We start from the raw sequence: 23,198 nt of genomic DNA, 5'->3' as shown, positions 1-23,198 counted from the left end.
CGTTTGAGATATCGAGACGAAACAAAGCGCGTTATAATCTGTATACTTCCTGCAATCTTTCGAGCCATTGTTTGTAAAAATATTCGCATGCTTTCTGGGTGTAATCTTCGTTAAAAGTTTACTATTTAGAAAGTTTGAGGGATTGGCATTGTATTTAAAGTATAATACAGACTTTCTTTGGTTGATAATGTTAATTGGTAAAGTTCTGAGATCAATTTTGGTCAGTTTTTCTAGTTTCAAATTGTGGGTTATTTATTTTATTCTGACGCTGTTTATAGTTATTAAAGGGTGTTCGTGCTTGGAGCCAGCGAATTGTACAATTCGCAAACATCCAGTAGGTACACGGTGGAATAGACGAAAATGAAAACGGAAAGCTCCCTCGTTTACGAATTACCTGCGTTCCTCTAAAATTGACTCGAATTCCAGCCGTGGAAATAAAACAAACGGGCTGGTAATCTGTACCAGCGAGCGTGTTAAAGTAAAGACTCCCCTCGCGGATATTTCGTTTACAGAACAACAGAGAGAGAGAGAGAGAGAGAGAGAGAGAGAGAGAGAGAGAGAGAGAGAGAGGTGTGAGCACGCGTGTAATGAAATATCGAAATCTTCGTCAAATATTGACGCGGTTGAAATAAAGCTTGCTACTCGCTTGTTCGACAGGATCCATTGTCGAGGCCACCTGAAAAACCTGCTCGCACTCGAAACCGGGTCGCAGATCGAGAGGGGTTCAGAAAAAAACAGGCGCCCCACTCGAATTCGATTAATATTTCGTCCACTGTGCAAGTTTTCCTTTTCGACGCGATCCAACCCCTTCGACTCGCGTTTTAATCGATCCCAGCTTTCGCCAACAGCCACCACACACTCGAATCATGATTTATTTCGAACTGGACCCAGTGTTGGGGCTAATGGATCCTCTTGTTACTTTCATCAATCGTTCGTAAAAACGGTTTCCAATCGCTGCGTCTGTCCCGCTGCTTTTTCCAAGCAAAAAATCGCCCTTTCCATAGAATTTGCCAGTCGAAACGCGAGATCAACGAATAATTTTCATTTACAGAACGATAAAATTTATTTTATTTAAACATTCAGCGAAATGCGAACACTTTGCACGATCGAATGCCGTTCAGAGAGCAGCTGCGAAGCTGAAAAGCCTTCTGCACACAACGTGACCCGTCAAAGAACAATTTTCAGCCGTTAAATTGGGATTTTCTGAACCGTGGAATTTTGTATAAATATTCGATTGGAACGAGGGTGAAGGGTGAAGGGGGATGAATGGAGGAGGGCGAAATTGGCGACGCAAGGGGGTGGTTTTGGCGCTACAGAGGGATTTACATCGTAACAGGGCGAGACAAGTTGTTTAAGTTGCCAGCGCTGGCGACGTCGGTTTCGTTATTAGTTACAGGCGACAAACTTCTTTCGAAACTGCGTCTCGGCACGCGAGAGTTGTGATTAACTCGCGAACTTTCGGTCTAATAACCCGCGACAGAGAATTCACGATTTACGAGCGCGGTTGCGGTTTCGCCACCCCCTAGAAAACTAATTCCGTTCGACATAAATTCCAATGCGTTTCATTTGCGAGGCCACCCAGTGGATCTTCGAATTTTCGAGCTGCTCTGACTCTTCTGCTCTTCAGAAAACGTTTGCAATCGCCATAACGCGAGATATTAATTAGAGATTGAGGAATATCGAAGTGTTCGATGTTATTAGAAGACCACTGTGTATGGAATATGCAATGGCGCGTGGTATTATGCAAATTCCACGCCCTGATATCCCAGAGACGATTTTTCTCAGCAAAGTTTCCTTTGCAGGCATGCAAATTTCGACTTTATTAATGCGTTATCGCGGGGAAATATCGATATTAGTTACAGGGCTGTAGCGAAGGGTATAAACGACTCTCGTTTCCAGCTAGAATTGCCATCAATCGTGCGATGTTGGGGCATTGTTCAGTGCCAGAGAAAATTATTCTGTGCAAATAACAAAAAGAAACAGCTGGAATTTCGAATGATGTGGTTGTGGCAGTGTTAAGAAATAGAAGAACGAATGGAAAGATATCGAAGTGTGCTCTGGAATCGAGTGGTAATCCTCCAGCTCCTCCTCGTTCCTCTCTGGCTGAGATGTATTCGTAAATTGACTTCCATTCCGCCAGGTCTTTACACTTCGAGCCGTATTGCGAGTCGATATATCCTGTGAGCGAAGAGGAAGCTATCTTTATTTCACGATCCTCGTTTCTCGTTCGCGAGAGCCATAACTGAGATGGATTTTGGTCTCGTCGCATAATTCTGCTCATAATCTTCTGCTTTACTTGTCGCCAGAATTTTGCACTCCTTAAGCTGAACAGGGACATTATTTTGTTATTAAGTGGCTTTGTATTTTGCAATTTTTGTTACTACAAGTGGCAGAGGTTAGTAAAATTTATTTGAGCCCTTTAAATATTTTACTGTGCTCTTAGTTGAGCCACTTTCAGATCTTCCACTATGCCATTTTTTCAACTCTTTGTGGTACACAAAAGTGCTACTAATCGAGCAATTCTCACAAAGTATAAAATTCAATTGACACTTAAAAATTTGCTATTCCATTCCTTGTTTCACGTCGACAATTCCAAAGCCCTTTAACTTTTTCCACAGAGAGCAAAAGGTTAAAGACACTTGCCTGACGTCCAAGGACTGCAATTCGAAGCCAGAGCAAAGTCTCTGTAACAGAATATCCAGCACGAGCGACTGACAGCACCGAAGACAAAACTTTCGTCATGCATAATGCATTCGCTGGTTCCCAGCGGCGATTTTCAACCTGCGAACGTAGATTGGCGAGCGGAGGGGGTCGGAAGGAATCGTCGTCGACGGTTCGCGACGCGTCGCAGACGCTCCTCGATCGATAACAGCGAAGGGTGCTGCTGGTTCGACGAAAGGGAAAAGAAAAAATCGAGATTCGCAGCGGGGCTTTTTAAACTTCCTCCTACATTATTTTATCTCCCTTTTTAGCAGGCCTCAGAGGCCTCTTTCGCTCGACTGCGCGTTCCTTTTAGCGATCCCAACCCGTTCCCTCTGGCGGCGCTTGGGTCACGACCACCGCGATGGGCGACATCCGCTTTCGATTCACGTCCCACCAGGTCTTCCACGAGGTCCGTTCAACCCCCTACCAGCGACTGCGGACATTCTTTTCGAGAAATACTGCTTCCTTCGACGATTAGCCGTGCCTCTGCGTGTCTTCGTGGATATTTATTCTGTTGGGTTGACCTTTTGCTATCTGAAGGGTGGAGAGTTTCTTTAAGGGTGGCATTTGGATGTCCACAGGGGTTGGTTTTAGGTTTTCGAAGTAATTTTCTATTTTTTTTAGTGGAAGCTTTGGTTGAGGTTTTAAAGGATTGGGTTATTGGTTTATTTTTAAGTGTACATGGTGTATTGGGAATTTTAGAGGTGAGAGATTTGAAAGTACATGTTTTGAAGTTGGAAGCTTTTCTTTTGGAAGCGTTAGTTTTGGGTTTTGGAAGCACAAGCTTTACAGTTGGAAGTTTTTTGTATTGGAAGCGGTAGTTTTGGATGTTTTTCTTGTGGAAACGCTAGCTTTGGAAGCGTTAAGTTTGGAAACTCCAGCTTTGGAAGCATTAAATTTGGAAGCTCTGGCTTTGGAAGCGTTAATTTTGGAAACGATAGCTTTGGAGGTTTTTGTTTTGGAAGCGCTAGCCTTGAAAGCATTAATTTTGGAAGCTCTAGCCTTGGAAGCATTAATTTTGGAAGCGTCAGCTTTGGAATCGCGAACTTTGGAAGTGCTAACTTCAAAGTTAGGAGCTTTGGAAGCATTAGCTCCAAAGTTACGAGCTTTGGAAGTGCTAGCTTTAAAGTTCTGGGCTTTAATAGCATTAATTTTGGAAGTACTAGCTTTGGAAGCATTAAATTTGAGAGCTCTACCGTTGGAGGCATTAATTTTGGAAACTCCAGCGTTGAAAGCATTAATTTTGGAAGCGCCAGCTTTGGAATCGCGAGTTTTGGAGCGCTAACATTAAAGTTTCAAGCTCTGGAAGCACAAACTTTAAGGTTCCAACCTTTACAAGCTCAAACTTTCAAATTTCGTGCCTCAAAACCCCAAACTTCAAAGTCTCTAACTTTGAAACCACAAACTTCTTTTTTCTAGCAATAATTGCTAAACCCAGCTCGTCCAAAATGGCAGTGCCAGCACCAACAAGCATGAAGCTTTTATGCTAATGGCTGTGTACAGTCTGACGAAGGCTTTGACACTGTTCCTCAAACAGTGTCGAGTAACAGACCACGCCTTGCCAGTTTCTTTCTCGCCTCTGGGAATCGGAAGTTGTTTGGCTCGCCGGAAAGGCTTCGTCGAGCATCAGAGGGCGTTTAATCGAGAATTTCCATCGCTCTCGAAACGCCGTCGAGGCATACGCAAACGGCAACTTGTTGCTGGCTGTTCTGCTCGAAAATCAAAAAAGAAACCACAAAAATTCAACTCAACAAAGAAACAAATTAAAAAAAAATTCAAAATGGCGCATTTAACCTTTCTTCAACCCTTAACACTCAATTATACACCAAATATCAGAGCTTTCTCGATTTACAATCATTTTCTTTCGTCCCAAATTAATTTAAAGCCACTGTCAATGAAGCAGAAAAATAATTCTGAGTGAGAGCAATTAATAAGCGAGCTGTGGACTTTTTAATGACACGAAGGAGCTCGATGGCGTCGACAAGCACTCAAGTAGCACGACCAGAGAATGGTCAGACGAGCCAGATAATTCTCTCAGGTTACCAGGAGGCAATTCTGGGTTGCGAACTGGTCCTAAGAAAAGGGGGGATCGTTCTGGCGATCATTGAACCACTAATATCGACCGAGCTAACTCTTAAGTAGCGTTTGAAGGCGTCGTCGAGAGGCTGGCCTTTGGTTTATTAAGTCCTGGGATCCCTGAGCGGTCGAAACTCGCTTATTACCTTGGCCACCGATCCCACAGGATGTGTGAAGCCGCAAGTAACGTTCTTGTGGTCTAATTGAAACATCTGTGCGTCCTCAGAAACAAGAATTCGTCAGAAATAATTATTTACAACTAATTTAACAGCCACTGAAAGAAATATATGAAAAGTTGTGGAAATCTACAAATAACTCTATTTAATATTTTTTTTATTTTTAATTGATGATATACAGGGTGTGCAAGTGTGTCTGGTTCGAGTTTCACAGCTGTTTGAAGCGTCGAATTTTGGCAGAACAATTGTTCAGGCTGTCGATGCGTAACAACAGTGAATTACTTCGATTTTAATATAACCATTGGACGTTCTGGCGCTAATTATCGATGAATCGCGAGACTTTTCATCGTGTTAATCGTTAATCATTGGACGTAACACTTTGTAACAACTGCTGAACACCGCCAGAGCAATTTAACTAATTGCTCGCTGGTTTTAATGAACTCTCTGCGCGAATCATTCATCGCCACGCTAATAAGTTAATCCAATTGCCGCATGGAGGGACGATTTAATTGTTTACGTTTCATGAATACGGTCTAAACAATTATTAAACGCGAAAGCGGATTTCACTCGATTGGGATAAAAATTCTGCGAGCTTTCAAAAGTCAAAATCCGCAACAAATTGAAAATGACTCTTTCATTCGTGAATTGAATTTTTTTTTAAAGTCGTTTCAAGCTGAAACGAAGCGAGAAAGCGAGCTCGAATACTATTCGAGAAAGTTTTATAAATTAAAACGGCTCTGCGGAACTTTTCCTCGGTCTGTTTGTTCTCCAGCCGAAGCTCACGTCTCACAATGGCCACTGAAAAATTGATGAGCCGGTTTTTATCGCTATTCGAATCGAAAGACGTTCGAACAAGTCGATTGTATCTGTGTACACTCTTATTTTTTAATGTAGTTCAACAATTTTTTGCGATATCGAAGGGTTATTGTGAGATTTTGAGGATTTTTGGACTCTAGAATGCAAAGCATGAGCTTTGGAAGTTCGAGCTTTGCAAGCATGAGCTTTGGAAGCAAGCGCTTTGGAAGTAAGAGCTTTTGTAAGCACGAGCTTTCTAAGCACGAACTTTGGAAGCACCAGCTTTGGAATCGCGAACATTGGAAGCGTTGACTTTAGAAGCCTTAATTTTAGAAGCATTGGCTTTGGAAGTGCTAGCTTTAGAATCGTGAGCTTTGGTATCTCAAACTTTAGAATTGCGAGCTTTGGAAGCGCTAGGTTTGGAATTGCAAGCTTTAGAAGTGCTAGCTTTGAAATCGCGAGCTTCGAAAGCCCTTCTTTTGGAAATGCGAGCTTTAGAAGCACCAACTTTGGAATCTCGAGCATTGCAATCACTAACTTTCGAATCCTAAGCTTCAGAAGCCAAATTTTATATAGTATCGTCGCTAACTTACAAATTTAGAGTCATTATTAATTGTTAAATGCACTTCTTTACACATTGCCAACAACAATGACTCCAAACTCAAATTTCCCAACATTTCTACCCGAAAATTGAGTAATAAACCCGCGACGTCTGTTAAGAGGACATGAATCAGAATTCTCAGCGCAGTGCAAGAGGCATCTATCAGCCGTAGAATCCGCGAGGATTCCAAAGAAATTCCTGATCCAGATTCCATGAGCTGCGGAAGGTTCGCGCACCCTCGAGAGCCGCCCCAAACAGGGAGAGGAGATCGAGGTCCAGTCCAGTGGTAAAGCTCGATATAAATCAGACGTACGCGTTCGAATTTCGCCTCTCCGCCTTCGGGTATCTTTCGTGTCCATCTTTTTCTTCCCACAGTCGACTGGTCCCTCGACACGTGATTACAAGCCCTCGCCCCAGAGGACCGCCCTGCTTCCGTCGCTTTTATCCTGGCGATCCACCAGGAGAGGAACGCGCGAAATGAAAACGGGGGACACCAGTTCTCGTCGCCATTTTTCTGTTCTCTACAATTCTCACGATTGCATGTATGCTGTTACACTTTTGTTTTTTACTGTGGTTCAACAATTTTTTGAGATATCGAAGAGTTATTGTGAGATTTTGAGGAGTTTTGGAGTTTTGAGTGATAAGCATGAGCTTTGGAAGCATGAGAATTGAAAGTGCCAGATTTGGAAGCATTGACTTTGGAAGCATTGAAATTGGAAGCATTAACTTTGGAAGTATTGACTTTGGAAGCATTAAGTTTGGAAGCATTGAAGTTGGAAGCATTGACTTTGGAAGCATTGACTTTGGAAGCATTAACTTTGAAATCATTGACTTTGGAAGCACGAACATTGGAACCACGAGATTAATTGTAATTCTATCTAATTAGATGAATCAGAACTCATAAAATATTGGAATTACTTTGAATTTTAAATAATTCAGATTTTTCTCTTATTTTTTTTAATAAATAGTGCGTTGAAGTAAAATCAAAATCTTTAACTGCTAATTAAAACTTCATCTCTCATCTATGACAGAAAAAAATTTTGCAAGTCCATCTCAAGAAACAAAGGAGTTACGATTTTCTAAAGCTGGACCCCAATCTTTAAGGACACAGCAGTCAGCTGATTGAAAATGACCAAGACCCAAATATATAATTAAATATTTTTCAGCAGATTCTCATTAATTATACGTTGTATAACACTCGATATGCACCCTCCAAGATCGAAATAAGAATTCTCCAGGAATTCCTGGAGTTCATTTTCAGAGGGGGCGCAACTACGTTATGTCTCGTAGCTGCGGAATGGAATTTCTGGTCTCTGGCTGGGTCCACGATTTCTCCTGACGCTGTTCCAGATCCCAGCTACCTCCTCCCCTCGCTATGAAATGATACAGCCGTGTTTTCATGGACTTCTGATTCGATGCACGTTCGCAGAACTCAGCAACAGTTTCGCAGGCGCCAGCCGTGTAGCAACCAGGCTCGTGCACCTCGTTGGTTACTGATTACTTTACCAGAAAGAATTTCATTTCCCCCTAACTGCGCTCACGCGTGTAGGTTTCCTCATTTTTTCCTTTTGCTCGCGAATTGATACTTCATAAGCTAATTTTAGTGTCGTCTGAATTAAGGAAAGGGTAGTGCAGGTGTGTACTCTGGGATTGAGTTCGGTTTTTTGGGGTTTTTGATACTGTGTGAGATTTGGAAGATCTTGTTTTGAAAGTGAGAGATTTGGAAGGATGAGAATTGAAAGCTTGAGCTTTGAAAGCATGAGCATTGGAAGCATGAGAATTGAAAGCATGAGCATTGGAAGCATGAAAATTGGAAGCATGAGAATTGGAAGCATGAAAATTGGAAGCATGAGAATTGGAAGCATGAGAATTGGAAGCTTGAGCTTTGGAGGCATGATAATTGGAAGCATGAGCTTTGGAAGCATGAGAATTGGAAGTGAGAGATTTGGAAGCTTGAGAATTGGAAGCATTAACTTTCATAGCGCCAGCTTTAAAAGCGTCAATTTTCGAAGCTTCAACTTTGCAATCTCAAGCTTTGACACCACCAGCTTCGAAATCTCAATCTCTAAAATCCCGAACTCTACAATCACGATCTTCAGCTGATATTTCCAACATAAAAGACAAGAATCAACGACTTAATCTTCCAAATATCAACACCTAAAACAAAAACCGTATCACAGAAGCGAAGTATGTCGTTGGTTGGCAGAACCAGCTGCAAGGAACATAAGTTTCCATCGTCAGACAGAGAAGGAGCGCTGTTATACGTGATTCCAAGATGATCTATGTACCGTTCGCGTGAACCCCGTGCCAGGAGAGCTCAGAAGGATCATATTGTTAGTTCCCCAACGTGCGGAGAGACCGTTGGTGGATACAGTGGCAGCAGTCCTCTGGGATCAGAGGGTAACGAAAAAAGCGATACGTGACCAGCGAGCTAACGTTCGTCACCTTTCAAGGAAAGATCGCCCTTCTCCACCCAGTCTCTTCTAAAGGAGTAGAGGAATATGTCCGTTGCTTTAATCGACCACGTGTCCTCTGCCTCTGGTGTGCTTGCTCTTCGATTTTTTACAGTATTATCGCTAATTAGAAGGAGTTAGGAAGGATGGAGGAATATTGTATGTGGGTGGTTTGAAAGGTTGAGCTTCGGAAGAGTTAGTTTGGAAGCTCGAGATTTGTTAGCAGGAACTTTGGAAGCATTGACTTTGGAGGCATTGACTTTGGAAGCATTGACTTTGGAAGCATTGACTTTAGAAGCACAATTTTTGGAAGCACTAGCTTTGGAAGCATTGCCATTTACCAGCCCTGACTGATGTCTCCCTTTACAAACCCAGAGACATTGTCAAGTGAGAAATGCACTTCTCCACCTTGGAAAAGCTTCCATCGCCACGAGTGAATTTGGTTTCTTGGCTGCGCGGTTAAGTGTCGCTAATTACGCGATTGTTAATCGAGGGGATCACAGTTGAATGCTCACCGCTGAGGAGGAATAATCCACAGGCGATTAGCGTTCTATGGTCCGAATAGCAGTGGCCTATTATTGCTGAGACTGTGGCGGCCAAAACGAGAGCCACTGCGGCCACTTGAAACGGTGCTGAGATTCTGAAACAGATTTTTAGTATTTTTTTAGATGTATTGCGCATGAATTTGTATGCAAATGGACTATAAAAATTTGCTGATGAGTCTTGGTACTTGCATAAAATTTATTGTGCTTCTTAGCTATTAAAAAGTTACAATAATTGCTATAATTCTTGATAATCAATTGCTTGATCAATTGAAGACCTGTGCAGCACTTCTGCAAAGACCAATTCCAATTCTTGGACAAGAAAAACCTAGTAAAAAGCAGTTCTGAACCCAATTAAAGTAGTTGGAAGTTTGAATTCCGGTTCCTTCGTGCAGGAATTCCCGGCAAACGAAGTCACATCCTGGAATCGTAGAAATTCAAGGAATTTTCAGGATACTAAGTCCAATTTTTAGACACAATAAGACTTATCAGCAAATTCTCATAAACTATTTGTGTAAACTCATTTACAATAAATCCTATAAAATTAGAATTTATTTAAATTTGTGAAGGCTAAATTATTCTTCGCAATTCTTCTTTATTTTTGATGGAAAAGTGTAATTCTGGGCACCACTTTTGAAGGATAAAGACCAGAAAATGTCCATCGAACGAGATCACGCAGAAAGCCTGCCACGTTTCTGGTTAAACATTAGTCTCTCATGGCGAGCTTTTTGCCTCGACGTTCGATTAGCGAATTCGAACAGCCTTCGTGCACGTAGCTGGCACAATGGACATTGAAACGTCGCGCGAAACAAGTAGCTCCATAATGGATGCCTCGATGAACGCGTGTGATTGGCCGTCAGCGGCACGTGTCGCTCTGAAATCTCGAATAGCTACTGTCGATACGTCCAGACGTGGCTCTCTGGGATTTAAATGCTCACGAGCAGAAAAGTTTTGCATGCTCGAAGCTTTAAACTTGCGATTATGAAGCTGGAAGCTTCAAAGTTTGCGTTTACAAAGCTCGAAAGTTTAAGACTGCTGCTTCTAAAAGAGACTCAAACTTCAAAGTTGCAGGCTTTGGAGGCTCAAGTTTTAAAGTTGCAGGCTTTAGAGGCTCAAGCTTCAAAGTTGCAGGCTTTGGAGGCTGAAGCTTCAAAGTTGCAGGCTTTGGAGGCTGAATCTTCAAAGTTGCAGAATACAGAGGCTCAAGCTTTGAAGTTACAAGCTTTGGGAGCTCAAGTTCTAACTTCTCTTGCGAGCTCTAGAAGCGCAAGTTTTAAAGTCCTAAGTTTTGAAGGCATTAAACTTGAAAAATATAGCTTTGGAAGCATTCATTTTTCAAGTACTAGCTTTGAAAGAAAGCTTGAAAGAAAAGTTCCAAGCTTTGTAATCGCAAGATTTAAAGTGGAGAGCCTTATAAACACATCCTTTAAAGCTTCTAGCATTGAAAGCACAAGCTTTAAACTTTCAAGCATTCAAAGGCTCGCAATAATCAAAGAATTACCGCCACTTATCATCTACAAAACGCACGAGCAACATCCTCGAACCCAGCTTGCTCCATTACAGCCCAAAGATGACCAACAACAGAGCGACGACTCAGCCTGGTCCTCGTTAATAACGGCTCGTTGTCACAGTAAATAACAATAAAACTCTATTAATGCGGTGGCAGGACTGGTAGCTGTGTCTGGCTCAGTGCCAGGGACATACCAGCACGGCTATTCACCCTGAGCCAGCCTCGAATCCAGCTGCTGTTGTTGCAACCAGCATACCTCAACAGCCGTACGTTATGCAGTATTGCACGCTGGAATAGTCCTTCCCCTGGGAATCGCACGAGGATGAGCTACATGCTCGTGAAACACGTGGAATCGAGATGCTTACAAGCTTCTTAAACTCTTTTCTGTCGTAGAAATAGAATTTTTTTGCAGAACGCAACAATTAGTGAGAGAAGATTACGTTTGGTCTCGTTTCAGGACGCCATTTTGGGTCGAAACTTACAGTTTAAGTTATGATATGATAAATAATGGTTCCTTAAGGGTTCCTCGAATTTCTGAACTATTTTTTGCACACACTGATATGCATATATGTGTATGATTGTGATTGTTTTTAAAAAAGAACAGATATTGAAAATTGAACGTTTAATGCAGTAAATAATGGAGCGTAAAACTGGAGGAATAATTGAAAGGGGATAAATAACGTCTGACCAGCGTGCAGGAATTTCGAAGAAAGAAAACTCCGCTTAATAAGATTGTTAAAGTTCGCGGGAGTTTTTCCATCAGCTTGTTAAAAGTTCGTTTCGAAGTGAAAGCCTCTTAGACGCGGACTTGCGACTGCCCTGAATCGAATGCGACGATATCAAAGCGTCTCGCGTGCGGGAAAATGAAAAACTGTTGCGCGTCGCTGGGAGGAAGTTCGACCAACGTTTGTAAAAGGATGAACGTCCATGAAGTCTCGAAAAAGTTCAGCTTCTGGGCGCGTTCAATTGTTCGTGGCCAAATGAAACCGTGTGCAAGTACAACTCGCTGCATTTAAGCTGCTTCTTGTTGCTTTTGTTTCTTTTGCAGACGTAGAGGAAGGTTCGAACTTTTTGAAGAGGAGAGGAAAGATTGACTGAGGTTTTTGGATCTAAGCGTGAGCTTTTTTAAGCATGAGCTTTGTAGAAGTGAGATTTCTAAGCACGAGCTTTTATAAACGCGAGTTTTCTAAGCGCGAGCTTTCTAAGCGTGAGCTTTCTAAGCACAAGGTTCTTAATTGTGAGCTCTGGAAGGGTCAACTTTGTAAGCATTCACTTTGGATGCGTCAACTTTGGATGCGTCAACTTTGGAAGCGCCAAACTTGGATGCGTCAACTTTGGAAGCGTCAAACTTGGAAGCGTCAACTTTGGGAACGTCAAGTTTGAAGGCGTAAACTTTGGAAGCGTCAACTTTGAAAGCGCAAGCTTTTGCAATCGTTAACTTTAAAGGCACTACCTTTGAAATCACAAGCTTTGCAATCACCAGCTTCAAAATCTCAATCTCCAGAATCTCCAACTTGTCAACCCTTAACATTACAAACCTTAACTTTGACTTCAAAATCACACCAAAAAATGCAATTAATTAATATAAAAAAAATGACCACCAAACCATAGTGCTCTACTATATGTACTCGAGAAAAAGTACTTGTCTAAAAATTCCTGTATCGCGTTGATTATTCGCTCCAGTATTAATTTAGTTGGTATCTGGTCCACGTAGATACAATCTGCGAGTTATACCAGGACCAACTAAAATATCGTGGTCAACCAATTTATCGACTACCCCAGTGCAGCCACAGCTAATGGCTGTTGAAATACGTAGATACGTACATATGCATACCTTGTTACGAGAGCCGCATAGTTTGTGCGATACAAATTGTTGCTTAATGACTGCAAATTGAATACCAAATACTTTTCATAATAACGTCAACATTTATTAATTAAATATACACATACAAATTTATATATATTCATAAAATGCTTTGATTTGCAAAACAATGACATTATTATTAAAAGTATTTTGTATAATTTATTTTGTCAGAAAATATACAATTTAAACGATGCAATAATAAATTTTGAGATACGAGTTTGTATGCGATATATTTAAATAATTATCGTAGAAATAGATTTCATAGGAAGTGTACGAAAATGAGAAATGGCGGTTCGTTTGAAAGCCTCGCGAAGCCACGATCTCGCTGAATGCGAATACGTAATTGGTGGCCTTAAAGAGTTTTATTGAGAAAACGTCCTTCCATGCGAATTATTCCGCGATACGAAATTCTTGAGCGCGTCGCATCTTAATTACCGGAAAGTGGGCGGCGTGTATAATTTAAACGTTTCGAAATTAGACCCCCTTTTCTGCTGGGAGCCTTGGCTGGCTTCCCTCCGCGATTTTCAAGCGATTCTGGACACGCTTTCTTGGACTACGGATGACACGAGTGCCAATTAAACGGTGTCGCTTTCAGGTTAAAATGCTCTCCTTAAAGGAATTCTATTCGAAGTGAAACTTTCTTTTCTGGAATTTTTTTAAGGTTGTTTGGTGCAAGGGTTAAGTTTTGGATGCACTGAGATTTGGAAGTGATGAGCTTTGGGAGCTCTAAGTTTTTCAAGCACTACGCTTTGGAAGCGCTAAGCTTTGGAAGCTTTAACTTTGGAAGCATTCGGTTAGGAAGCATTCACTTTGGAAGCATTCACTTTGGAAGCATTCACTTTGGAAGCATTCACTTTGGAAGCGACAACTTTGGAGGCTTCAACTTTGGAGGCTTCAACTTTGGAAGCGTCAAAGTTGGAGACATCAACTTTGGAAGCTTGCACTTTGGATGCATTAACTTTGGAAGCGTCAACTTTGGAAGCATCAACTTTGAAGCGGCAACTTTGGAAGCATTAACTTTGAAAGCGCCAGCATTAGAAGCATCAACTTTGGAAGTTCTAACTTACAAGGCATTAACTTTGGAAGTACTAGCTTTCAAGGCATTAACTTCGCAATTGCTAACTTTGAAAACTCTAACTTTCAAGGCGCTAACTTTGGAAGCATCAACTTTGCAAGCGTCAACTTTGAAAGCACCAACTATAAAAGCATTAACTTCGAAAACATTAACTTTAGAATCACTGAAACACATTCCACTCCCAAATAAATTTCCCCAAACTACCAAGAATCCATCCCCATTTTTCTCCCGAGTTCAAAAGGAGATTTCGCGAGTCAAATACGAACGATCATTTTTTTACGCTCCTTTCACGAGCGACCAAGTGAATTACCCCCTCTGTTTTTCATCTCTCTCACTCACCGTGGCAATATGGCGTCCCCATTTCGCGGATCGTAAACTAAACCGCGCGCATTTCGATGGACGCGCCGGCGGATGACACTTAAAAGCTCGTCGCGCGCGAACTTTCTCGGGTGAAATGGAAGTTTTGGAGCGTTCATGGCGTTTCTGACGGCTCGACGACAAACCGTCCGTCGTTAATAATAGCCAGGGACTTCATGGTGGGCCATTAGAGGCCGTTGAAAAGGGGCATCAAATAATTTACGCGTTTAGTCAGCCGAAAACTGGCTGCGATCTCTGACGATCAAGTCCAGCGACGTTTCTCGCGTTTAAAAATGAACTGAGAGATGAAAAAACGCTGTGCAATTGCTCTTATTATGTCACTCTGTCATTTTTGTTATATTTTCGAATATATCTGCTCCAATTCGAGCTCCAAATGACAAATAATTGTCATTTTATTGAATTTTCGTTAGTTTGGGGCGACGAGAGTCGCGAGCAAATCAGCTCGCGTCTCAACGCGCGGGAATTTTGAAACACTCGCGTAAAGTACACTTTGAGTTAGATGTTTCGATGCTTGCATTTATTATTCACGAGAATTGCGACTCCAAACGTTGCTACACACGAATGTTTCTTAAGTGCTTCTTAAGTTTACTTGGTTGCTGTTAATTATTGATTAAATTCGCTGCGAGAGGTTTAATCGATGCTGAAGGGAAGCCTCAGAAACGATTCTCAGTGTCTACATACAAATCAGAGGATTAACTAAACGAAAGAAGCAACTAAATGGACAATTGGTCCTGCCATCTGTGATCTAAGAAAGAAGCGAGTCCATCGCGTGCAGCGTCACTTTCCATTAGCGGTGGTCGGTTCCATGGTCTTTCAATCGACGTCTGGACCCATTGGAACTGCTGGCCACCGTCGTCCCTCGTCCAATCTCCGTTATTCTCGACGGCACCTTTCGTTCGCCATTCATTCTATGGCTGAATGAACCGACCAGAGGGAATGAAACGCTCGCGGCCATCCCCACCTCGTCGACCAGGTCAGAGGCACGTTCTCCAGCCTCGTCGACGAACGATAACGCCACGCAGAGACAATGCAAGCTGGGCAACAATGGCCACGGGGGGTGGAAAGATAGCTGGGCACGTGAAAAGGGACAAATGACGAGCCCAGCCTCCTTGAAACGACGCAGGTGTACGCTGCGCCGCCATTTAACGTGCGACTGAATAACCAAACGTAGGAGAAAGAGTCGTCGAGGTCCTTCATGGGCATCCCCTGAGTTTTGACACTCTTTCTATGGTCTCGATGGCCATGGACAGGGTCCAAGCTCAGTTGCAGCGCTGCTGGTTGGTGCTCTGATCGACTGCTGTCCAGACTGACCTACTGTTGGGGTGTTTCATTAATTGTAAATGAAAGTGGAGTTCTAGAAATAATTATTTTGTAATATTCTGTCCAAATGCAGTGACTTTTTTCTTTATTGCGAGATCAATTAGATTCTCTCTTTACTGTGTAACTAATTTGTGACTTATTCAGCGAGAATTTACTTCTTGTGTTCTAGTTTTCGTTCAAAGCTTCCTTCATGAGCAGTTTATTGAAAGAAAATTATTTTTTTATATATTCTGTGTTAAGTGAGTCTGCAATTATTTGAATTTAGAGCAATCCTTTAAGACCCAGCGATGAAATGGACCAACTTCCCGTGGAAGTGAACCCCGTAGCGCACACATAACGAGACGATTACCAAAGTTGGGGGTCACGCGACATGGAACATCGAGCACGTTTACGCGAGAAGTATGTTCAAGGCATAAATCAAGGTATAAATCATCCCAGCCACGGATTGCGTAATGAAGTGCGTTATAAATTTCAGTTTCCTTGTACCAGTTCGTGCGAGCCGCTCTGACTTCGTGATTTATTTATTAATACAGCGACACGCACGCGGCTCCATTTTTTTCAAACCACGACGAGGGGGGGTTCATTGCGAGTGAAATAAATTTGAAACTTTATCGTGCACTCTTGCAATTATTAATAATCCTTGCATTTGCAATTAAATCACCAATCAATCGCTTTTTTCTTTAATTGCAATAAATTAGGGGATATTTAATTTATCTTCCAGAGAATCGAATACAAATTAATTTAAATTTGATTTGAAATTGAGTGAGAAATTAATGATTAATTGATAGAAGCGTTATGTTAGAAATTAGCCCTTAATTGACAATGGAAACTGGTGTTTTTGGGTCGCCAGAAATTTTTTTTTTTTATTCTTGAATTGATTGCTCGCGGATAATTCGATGGCGACCAATTGCAGGGATATTTTGTCAACGATTAGGGGTGGCTGTAAATTTTTCTCACTGACGCGACGCCAGCGATTAAAATGGAAATTCCAGCGGGTATTTGCATAAATAACGCGGCGAGCACAGCGTTGAATGAAACTGAGGACCGTTCTGTGGGATTTATGTTTCCAATTGTTTTCAGCCCCTTCTGTTTTCTTTATTTTCTATCGAGGACAGCCCTGAAACGCGCCTGTTCGATCATACTGCGTTAAATCGCACCCTCCAGCGACTCCCAATTGCAAATCTGACGACTGGTTTGAACGCTGGACTTGTTGGCTCGTCGATTAAAATTAATTTCTAATTCTGTCTTCTGTAATTTCGAATCCGACCTTTTCTGGGAGATGAAAAATGCAATTAAAATTAATTAACGTGTGCTGAAGAATTGGGATGAATTTTCATTTCGATTCTGATTAACAAACGCAGGATAAATCAGCGAAGAGCGTCAGAGCTGGCTGATAATTTGATCCTCGTTGCAAAGGGTTTGAGGAGGCGAGCCAAAATTCGCGAGCGGTTGAAAATCGAACGACGCGGCTAATTCGAGTCTGCCCTTTAATTATGGTTCTGCGTGGGCCGCAGGCGCATCGCCAGGTCCCAGCCTAATTAGATCAAACGCCCACGACAATTTCATTTGCCCGTGATTCGCCAATTAACGTGGCACGCGGAAATCGTCCGAGCGAGCGCCCTCTGCGAGGCGATTTCCGGTCACCTTACTTAGCCTTCGCCATTTCTGACGGTGCTTGCCTCAATTTTCAACGTCTGACTCAGTTTTTAGTAATTAGAGGGTGTTTAAAAAATTCTAAGGCCTTTGCATGAGTTGGTACCAAAATAATTCTGTACTTGAGACTTTCATCGATCCAAATTTGAAGAAATGAAAGGATTTCAAGAAAAATCGAGGCACAAACAAACTTGCTGCTCCCAAAAAAGAAGATTCCTCGCACTCAAGACCGTCAAAATCATAGAAAAATACTCAAACAATGCTCCCAGCATCACATAAGCCCACGAAACACAAAACGCAACGTGATTACGCAACAGCAATAAATATCAACGCATAAAACTTCATTTTCCATTACAGCACGACGTTACGTAACGAGCGAGGGTCGCAGGTTACGAGACTTCGCAGCCACCTCGTGGATAGATTCAAGTTTCCCCGGAAGTTTCCAGCAATAATTATTTCGCCGCCAGAAGCCGCTACCAGCGCCAGTTCTGAACTTATCCCAACGGTTATGGCCGACTCTTAACGCGTTTGATCTCGCGAAACGTTGCTTCCTGATTACTTCCTCGTCTCTGCGAAATTTTACTGCCACCAGCGCACTCACTTCTGATTAAATCGCCAGCTACGTTTTATTGTCTATCACTCGTCAAAAAAAAGTCGAGATTCTTCGTCAGAATCGAAAACACAAGTTGCATCGTGGTCGCATCTATGTTGCTCGAAGTTCGTGGCACACGTTTGAGGTGTCGAAGCCATCTTGGATCCGTGGCAAATGAGATAGAAAGTTAGACGAGCCGCGAGAAGTTGGGACACCGTCTAGGAATTCAAGTTCAAAGGGTTTGGCTTCCACGATTATTACCAGGATCGATCCTCGATCACCACAGCGGATTAATTGGAATGTGGAAACGCGATCTCACGTGCGAACCATCGAATAAATATTCGTCGAGCTTGTTCAGAGATGACTTCGAGGGTTCTTCTGCTACATCGTGGCAATTGATCAGTCGATAGAGCTTCGAGTTCTATCAGCTGAGCTGTTAAAGTATTAATTATTGTTATCGACGTCTCTCGAATAGTTTCGCGAAGCGCATAATCATTTTACGGGACATTAAAATCCTTGGGGACGCGCAGAGGAGTTTCGAGAGCCATTAAAAGTTTCAAGATGTCTCTTCTTCCGAACGATTTGAAATTTTATCGATTTAACACTTTGCGTGACGTGTAATTTTGAAAGTCGTGGGCAGTAGTTTGGGGAAGTTTGCTGTATGAGAGATGAAATGTGGTGTGGGGTGTGTAAAAGTGAGCTTTTTAAGCAAGAGCTTTCTATGCGTGAGCTTTTCAAGCGTTTACAGTATCGCAAATTTTCTAAGGGCAAGAATTCTACGCGTGGGACTTAAAAGCGCAAGATTTCGAAGCATGGGACTTCCTAAGCGTGAGATTTCTAATTGCAAGCTTTCAGAACAAGAAGCTTTCTAATCGCGAGCATTGCAATCGCGAGCTATCAAAGCACAAGCTATCAAGGCACAAGCATTCTAATCGCGAGCATTGCAATCACGAGCTATCAAAGCACAAGCTTTCTAATCGCGAGTTTTCAAAACACAAGCTTTGAAATCTCTAGTTTCCCAAGGTTCCACTCTATCGCAAGTTTCTTAGGCGTAAGATTACTAAGCGTGAGATCTCTATGCGTTAGATTTCTGAGCGTGAAATCTCTACGCGTAAGATTTCTAAGCGCGAGATTTCTAATTGCAAGCTTTCAGAGCACGAGCTTTCAAATTGCGAGCATTAAAATCACGAGCTATCAAAGCAGAAGCTTTCTAATGCTGACTCAGTTTTCTGTAATTAAAGGTGTCTGAAAAATTGTGAAACCTTTGCATAAGATTGTACCAAGATAATTCTGGGCTTCATCGATCCAAATTTGAAGAAATGACAGGATTTGAAGAAAAAACGAGGCACAGACAAATTTGTTGCTTTCAAAGAAAGAAAGTTATTGCAAAATTGCAAGAACTCTACTTTCCACAATTTCATACTGCTCCTCGTAAAACCCACAAATCCCCTCGCCCATTTTACATAACAAATTTACCGCAGCTGTAACAGAACGCGACGAGAAAAAAAAAACACAGCCCCATAAAACTTCTGTCGCCGCGCTAATGCAGTGGAACTGTCCGCCATTTTCGAAGCGCCATCATACGAAAACAAACGCAATAAATCTCTGGTTGTCCACTGGAACAATCGAAACCTTTTACAAACTCTGTTCGATCAGTAAAACAATAATTTTTCGCCTGCAAATTCGTCTCAAAATAACCACCCTTTAAATAAGAATCTAAAAACCAAATTTATTACAATACAAAGCTTTTTGTTTGAAAATGGACTTTGAAATCTCGCCACAGACACTCGTGGCACGTTCGTTTTTTTCTATTCCATAGATCGTGGCTGTTATCTTGGTCCTGTTTAGCGATAAGCAAAAGTTTATGCGGCCATTTGAAACGTGACTGCGCTCGCGCGCGCCAGAAACGACTTCCTGGCCATTGGAAGATGAGTTGTGCGAGTTTCGAAAGCGCAATAATCGAGTTTCCATTTTTCTCGACGAGCAAACATCGCTCGAAAGTGTTTCGCGTCTCGAAATCAGCGTCCCTGATGATCGATGCAACGTCGTAACTCCTCACTGACGACAGTGTTGCCATAAATCACAGGTGAAACTGGATCTACGTGGCGCTGGGGTCGCGATAGACGAGATCGAGTTAAATCGTGTATCGCTAATGTCGAATAAATGTAGCGTAAGCGAAACAAGAGCGAGCGTCAACTTGACTCGATGGCTGAAATTACTTGGTCGCGGGGATATCGTCATTAATCTTGATCAGCTGATAGCCTGCGTTGGACCAGCAGCGACGTTGACAGAGAACTTTGTTCATAAATCTAAGTCTCGAGCGTTGCTGCGAGCGTTCCAACTGGAACTCGAGGCGTCTTTTGCGAGTGAACGAGTTGCACAACGGGTGGGAGATTATTACAAGTGTGGGACGAGGGAAATGGATGCTAATTGTGGTCGAGATAGCACAGTTTTTGATGTGCCTGACTTCAGAACGCAAGAATTCTAGTCGCGAGTTTTCTAAGCAAACGATTTCAGAGCAAAAGGTTTCTATGTGTAAGACTTCTAATCACGAGTTGCCAAAGCACGAGCTTTCTAATCGCAAGCTTCCAAAGCACGAGCTTTCTAATCGCAAGCTTCCAAAGCACAAGCTTTCTAAGGTCCCACAATATCGCCAGCACAATTTTTCTATGCGTGAACCTTCTAAGCGCGAGATTTCGAAGTGTAAGACTTCAAAGCGCAAGAATTCTAAGCGAGAAGCTTCAAAGCGCAAGATTCTTAATCGTGAGCTTTCAAAGTACGAAAATTCAGCTTTGGAATCACAAGCTTTCTAAAGTCGCACAGTATCGCAAATTTCTCAAATGCAAGAAGTACCTGCTCGTTTACTTAACTGAGAAACAAGAGCTTTCGTCTGCTGTCTGACCAAACTTCACAATTTCTACTTACACCTGTTTCTACTAAAAACAAGCCAGTGTAAAAGCTAAAGACACGAGCGTTACTGAGTTTACTATACACCCTGTAATTACAATAAATTAAAAATTTTAAATAAAATTGATGCAAATATTAATCGAAAATTTTATCATTTTTGGAATGGAAATAGCGTGCTGTTCTAATTGAGTGGACTGTTAATTATTACCCCAATTTGGTAATACGATTACTTGGCAACTCAGTCGCTGGAGTTTCATTCGTAAACGTGCTGGCAAGTAATAACCCTTCGAGCAAGTTGGTTCCCACATTCAGCCAATGGAAACAAAGAGCCAGGAGAAACCCTTCGCGTATAATGAACTAAAACAACCAAAGGGAATAAGACCTTTCTATACTAAAGACTTTGTCGATTAATTAGGTTACTCTGCGTCGAACTAGCCGCCCACGGTTAATGCCTTTACTGTCAGGCGCAGGATCGTTAAATGAAATTCAATTATCCTTGAAAAATCCGCCTGCTGCCTGGTTCTCTGTGCAGCCGCGTTCTTTGTGAGAGAGCAGATGCAATTTTGTAAATATGGTCGTTAGTTGGAGAAAAGTGCTGTGGAGGTGTGCGTCGAGCTTAATTCTTGCTGTTCCTGGGAGGTTTGTGGTCGAATTTTTGTTGGAATATGCGGATTTGGGCGATTATAGTGTTAGAAATGTAAGTTTTCAGGGTATAAGGTTTTTATATGTGAAATTTGGGGGTAAAAGGTTTCTATATCAGCAAATTTTGAAGGCCAGAGCTTTCTAAGCGCAAGATCTCTAAGCGTGAACTTTCTAAGCGCGAGATTTCTAAGCGTGAAACTCCAAAGCACAAGATTCTTAATCACGAGCTTTTAAAACACGAGTTTTCTAAGCACCAGCTTTGGAATTGCGAGCTTTCTTAGGTCGTACAGCATCAAGAATTTCCTAAGTATGAGATTTCTCAATGTGGGGCTTCCATGTGTAAGATTTCTAATCGCGAGCTTCCAAATTGCGAGCATTGGAGTTGCGAGCTTTCAAAGCACAAGCATCCAAGGCACAAGCTTCCAAATCGCAAGCATCCAAAGCACAATCTTTCTCATCGCAAGCCTCCAATGCACAATCTTTCTCATCTCAACCTTTGAAATCACAAGCTTTCTAAGACCCCACAGTATCCCAAACGCAAGTTCCTCTCCGCAACCAAAGACTCGAATTAAGGCTCTCCAACAACAACACACCGGGTCAATAAGTGAGTTATCGTTTCAGAGGCGGACGAGACACGAATGGGGCGGTTGCGCGTATCCAGTCGGCTACACGTCATATGGTTGAGATCCCTTTGTATCAGCCTATTCAAGGGAATATCGGCGATACCAGCGGCGCGTACGAGCAGGCTGCGCGTAATTCCCGGATGCCTCGTTGGTCCGCGTCGAAACGGGTGCGCTAACGACGCGGAACGCTGAAATAAACCGTGTACCTGCGTCTGGCAGCTTGTCTCCTCTTCAATTCCACCCCCACCGCGTTCTCTCGTCTCCACGAAGCAGCTCGCCCCTTCATTTCTTCGCCAGGATGCTTCACTCGCCCACTGAAAGTCATTATCGAGGGCCTGGGCTCCACAATTCGAGATTGGTTTCAGCCAAACGCTGCCTAGTCTCGTTGACAGGGTCTCTTTGATGGAAAACTCGAGTCTTCTTTTAATTGAACCCAACGAACTGCTCGTTGGGGACCATTTGAACGCGCCAGTAGCAAACATGGTGTTGGATATTGTTTTTTGCCTCTTGATTGGCTCAAAATTGATGTAATTTTGTGGTTGTTGAGTGCATTGAACTTTTGGATCGATGGATAGTTGTGTGTTAGGGAATTTTCCATGAGAAAACGGGCAGGAACGAATTACTGGCCAACCGCAAAGGCACAGGACAACGGAGAACATCCTCCCTGATCTAATTTCGAAGGAAGCCACTTAATTTAAATGCCCAGCGCCACCCCCTGTCCTTTATCGTCCCTTCGAGGACGGAATTAATTGCTTCTTAAGGAACTGGAATTATGTTTTCAGGAGCCACACCTCGCTTCCTTACAATTTCTCTTCTCTTCCTCCTCCAATGCTTGTTTTCAGCAAAACTAGCGCCAAATTAGTCCTCCATCTTGTTTCAGAGAAGACTAATTTAGTTTCTGCTTCAATAAAATGGCAATTGTCAGTGAGACGAGTGGAGGAACAGAAAAATGCTGTTCTTTGAAGGATTACAGCGATGTGAGTTGAATTTGTCGATGGAATTGCACGTCAGAGCAGTGGTTTTTCATTGGATCGCAAGATGGCTGTCGCGAGCGCGATCCTTAATTAAATTCCGTCCCTTATCAACATGAATACCACAGCAATCCATCAGCCGCGTTTTCTGCAATTATCGCGGCAGGAAAAAGCGACGAGGGGCGAAAAGGTTGGACGTTTCACGGAAGAATTCGCATCGCAGACGCGTGAATGGCGACAAGAAGGGGTGGTTCGCGCGGGAATTTCGAACGCAATCATTGGAATAAAAATTGGCTGTCATCTGACGTGAAACGAGG

The 23,198-nt window shown here is 42.5% G+C and overlaps 2 protein-coding genes across 2 annotated transcripts in view; one reads left to right on the top strand and one right to left on the bottom strand.

The window, feature by feature from the left end:
* Positions 1-23,198, top strand: part of LOC143431826 (facilitated trehalose transporter Tret1-like) — a 352,198-nt gene that overhangs the window by 91,235 nt on the left and 237,765 nt on the right. The gene's annotated exons all lie outside the window — the stretch shown is intronic.
* LOC143431732 (uncharacterized) overlaps positions 1-23,198 on the bottom strand; it is a 61,759-nt gene that overhangs the window by 9,576 nt on the left and 28,985 nt on the right. Inside the window, exon 3 of the mRNA XM_076908676.1 lies at positions 9,320-9,444. Coding sequence (XP_076764791.1) covers positions 9,320-9,444 — 125 coding nt within the window. The remainder of the gene's footprint in view (positions 1-9,319; positions 9,445-23,198) is intronic.

Source organism: Xylocopa sonorina, unplaced genomic scaffold (genome assembly GCF_050948175.1).
Source record: "Xylocopa sonorina isolate GNS202 unplaced genomic scaffold, iyXylSono1_principal scaffold0014, whole genome shotgun sequence".
NCBI classification, from domain to species: Eukaryota; Metazoa; Arthropoda; class Insecta; order Hymenoptera; family Apidae; genus Xylocopa; species Xylocopa sonorina.
Note: the sequence above shows the minus strand (reverse complement) of the source record. Positions and strands in the feature narration are given on the sequence as shown.